The 3,844-nt window shown below is 31.1% G+C and overlaps 1 protein-coding gene across 1 annotated transcript; it reads left to right on the top strand.

Moving 5' to 3' along the window:
* The first annotated feature begins 2,404 nt into the window (after positions 1–2,404).
* Positions 2,405–3,556, top strand: LOC120190369. Its single transcript, XM_039193454.1, has 2 exons — positions 2,405–2,502; positions 2,536–3,556. Exon 2 carries the CDS (start codon positions 2,550–2,552, stop codon positions 3,426–3,428), a length of 879 nt encoding a protein of 292 aa, XP_039049385.1. The 5' UTR covers positions 2,405–2,502; positions 2,536–2,549; the 3' UTR covers positions 3,429–3,556.
* Positions 3,557–3,844: the final 288 nt, after the last annotated feature.

The following is a 3,844-nucleotide window of genomic DNA, read 5'->3' on the forward strand; positions in this document are numbered from 1 at the left end:
TTTGGTCCCCGTAAGGGGTGGTTGACGATGATTTGATAAAACTAACATCCTTTAATTGATTATCTTTTATTATAGTATTCTTTTATTTATATTTTCTGAAATAGCACCATTTATGTTGAGGTGACGGAAGGCGCATCTTCGGGGACGCGCTTTCCATGAATTTATGCTGACTCAGGTGACACGTGTGAAAGGCGCATTCCCGGGGACGCGCCTTCATGGATTTTTGCTGACTCAGGTGACACGGTGGTATGTTTTTATTAATAAAATTTTTATTTTTATTGTTATTATAAATTAGTAATATATTATGTAAATTGTTTCGGCTATAATTTAATAATTATCGAATAAATTTTTTTAATGTGTATTAAAGGTGTAGTGTATTATCCACATTAATCGGATAGAACAATAAATGAAAACTAATTTTTATTTTATTGTAGTTAAATGAAAAATGTATAAAATTATTATATTACACGTATGGTTATATTATTATTTTTTATTTTGATTATTAATCTATTAATTTTATCACTTAATTATTTAAATATTATCAATCTAGTCATTTGTTATTATTATTTAACTAAAATATTGATGCATAAGTTAATAAAATTAGTATAATTACACATTTAATCTGTTATTATTATTATAAATTGAGAAATTATAGTAAATAATTATTGATGATAATATCGCTAAAATGTCTGAAGATATGATCAGCATCCAATCGCAGCAGCATTTCACTTTCCATTATAACTGTAGACAAAAAAAATAATTAGCACAAAAAAATAATTAATTAATAAATTTAAATAAATAATAATTTATATAAATATTATTTTAATAAAAAAATAATATTTATATAATTATATTAATATAAAATATAATAACTATGTAAAAAAATACTTACTTAAAAATAAATTTCTTACCACTAATAAAAAATTTAAAACTCAAAGATTTGGAGAATTTGAATTATATAAGAGATAAGAAGATGATTTTGGTGTGAAGAATGAGAGGTTGAGGGGTTTATATAGGGGAGGAGGAGGAGGAGTTAGGAAAAAATCGGATGGACATTAAAGTCATTTAATGAAATGTGCGTCCCCATGGATGCGTCTTTCACACGTATCACTTGAGTCAGCATAAATTCATGGAAAGCGCATCTCCGGGGATGCTCTTTCCGCCACCTCAGCACAAAGGGTGTTATTTTTGGAAATATAAGTAAAATGATGTTATAATGGGAGATAGTCCGCATAATCATTCATCTACGTGTCACCTCATCCCGCCCGACCAATAAAAAAGAATCACTTCACCACCTGCTGCAACCGAATAAACCCTCTGCTACCATCGGATATGCTTATGCTTTACCCCATAATTCCTCTTCCAATTTAAGAAGGAAGAAAAAATCGGATCAATGTAAAATCCATGGAATGCAAGGATGGATCAAGGCATATTTAGGGATAACCATTCTTTAAAATTTTTGAATTATTATATATTTTTATCGATACATTAATTTACTTTTTTCTTTCTAAAATTTTATAATTTTTTTTAAATTTTAGAAATTCGTCCAGTAACAAAAAGAAATTATATATGTTCTTGATAGAATAGTTTTTTTTTGTGATACGCACAAATATTTTTTTAGACAAAATAATTATGATAGATGAGTTTTAGGAAGAATAATGAGCTAGAGACATAATCACGTTTAGCTCACAAAAGAAATTTCATGAAAAGAAATTTCTTTCTTTCAAGCCTACATAATGAGTTAGAGATAATAATCACATTTAGTATTGATGTTAGATTTAAGGTTATTATAATTACTCGTAAATTGATTAAATTAATAAATATAATTATTTGGGTAACTGATTTTGATTTAATAGATTATAGAATCTTATTAATGATTATGTTAAGGAATTATTATTATTCGATAATTCAAGACAATTCCACATTTTCTGAATACGTATGAAGTTCTTAAAAAATGTACAACAATAATCAATTTATAAGTCGATTGCTAAGTTCGGAGGATTTTAGCACAGTTAAACTCTAGCACTGTTATATAATTTTGTTTGATGTTAATAATCTATGCTTAACTCCACAAATTCATCTTTACTCGATATAAGACAATCTTATCTTTTATCTTGCTCCAATTAATAAATTTCAATAAAGTCAAATTAATATTTAATTATTTTATTCTCATCGTTACTAAAATTCTTAAAGAAATTATTGATTTTCTTAAGAAAAAAATCAGATGAAATTTGCTTTTTCATATATAAAAAATTAAATTATTATATATTAAAAAATTAAAAGCATGACATGAAACTCCTACTGCAAAGATCAAAGGCACAGCCTTATCTGATGCAAAAACAGCAATTTATCGGAATATTCGATGTAAAATTCCTCCATAAATATATTTTTATTTTTCCCCTAAAAAATAAAATAATATATATAATTTAAGTTCCTCGCATATCCCTATGTTCTTCCCAATCTCTCTATTTATATGAAACTAATCCAAACCAAAACCCCTTAACACAACAAACCAAATAAACCTGCGTTTGTACTATACAACTGCATTAATGGCTATTTCTGATAGAAGAATCAAACGAGTTACTGACCCGCTCGACGACCGAGTCAAGGCTCGACTCGTCGGCTTCAGTTTCGAAAGCAGCGGAAGCGAACACTCCGCCGCCGCCGTTGAAGACGATTCTCCTTGCCTCTCGGAGCTCGTTCACGGTTTTCTGGAAAACGACCACGATGCTGTAGAACAAACGGGTTACAACTTAGACTCCGACCGAGTCGACTCAAGCCTCGACATTACCTATTCGTTCCAGATCATCATCAAGTCAACCTCTCTTAGCAACACGGATCCTTACAGGAATCTGCTTATGGCTCACGTTTTGAGAGCAATGGAAATGCTTTCCTTTTTCAAAACGGATAAAGCTACTTTCAGGCGTAATGTAATGGCTTATCTCCGCCAGGTAGGCCAAAATGCGGCGATATGCAAGACCAAATGGGGCTCATCGGGAGGCCTAACCGCCGGAAACTACGAGTTCATCGACGTGGTGCAATCGACAACAGCTACGTCGCAAAACCGGTACTTCATCGATCTCGATTTCGCCTCCGAGTTCGAGATCGCAAGGCCGACAAGTGAGTACTCGAGTTTATTACAACATTTACCTAGGGTTTTCGTGGGAAAAGACGAGGAAATGAAAAGGATCGTCAAGGTGATGAGTGACTCGGTAAAAAAATCGTTAAAGATCAAAGAACTAACTCTCCCTCCTTGGAGAAAAAACCGTTACATGCAGAACAAATGGTTCGGTCCGTACAATCGCACGACGAACCAAATCCCGACGGCGAAGCCCAGCACATTAACGATCCATCCTGCCAACATCGTCCAATGCCGTTACGTGGGGTTCGACGACGGCCGTGAACGCCGTGTTTACCACGTAATCTGAAAATTCAACAGAAGAGATCCTGACCGTCAACTTTTTATAGAGATAAGCGTCACCTGATAATTTCAACACGTGTTGGAGTGAGTTGGCATTTGTAAATTTGGACGCGACGCAGCGGAGGGTGTTGTCTTTTAGCTAAATTTTAAAATAATAAATCACATATGTTTATGATATATTTTGGTAAACTATCGTCAATTTGTTTCAATTTTTATTAAATTTAAAAATATAATATTTAATTATTTTTATTTATTAAAAATATTATCATTAAAAATTAAATTTCTTTAGATTTTTAACGGAATGTTGACTAGGTATAACGAATATATAAAATTTAAAAACGTAAAATACACAAATAGTTATAATATTTAAATAATTTTTTATTTTTCCTATTAAAATTTTAAAAATAACAAATTAATTGAGAT

The sequence above is a fragment of the Hibiscus syriacus genome, unplaced genomic scaffold (genome assembly GCF_006381635.1).
Source record: "Hibiscus syriacus cultivar Baekdansim isolate YM2019G1 unplaced genomic scaffold, ASM638163v2 tig00116962_pilon, whole genome shotgun sequence".
In the NCBI taxonomy this organism is placed as follows: domain Eukaryota; kingdom Viridiplantae; phylum Streptophyta; class Magnoliopsida; order Malvales; family Malvaceae; genus Hibiscus; species Hibiscus syriacus.

Excerpts from the sequence above, each read along its gene's own strand:
- LOC120190369 (XM_039193454.1), top strand. The coding sequence starts at position 2,550 with ATGGCTATTTCTGATAGAAGAATCAAACGAGTTACTGACCCGCTCGAC.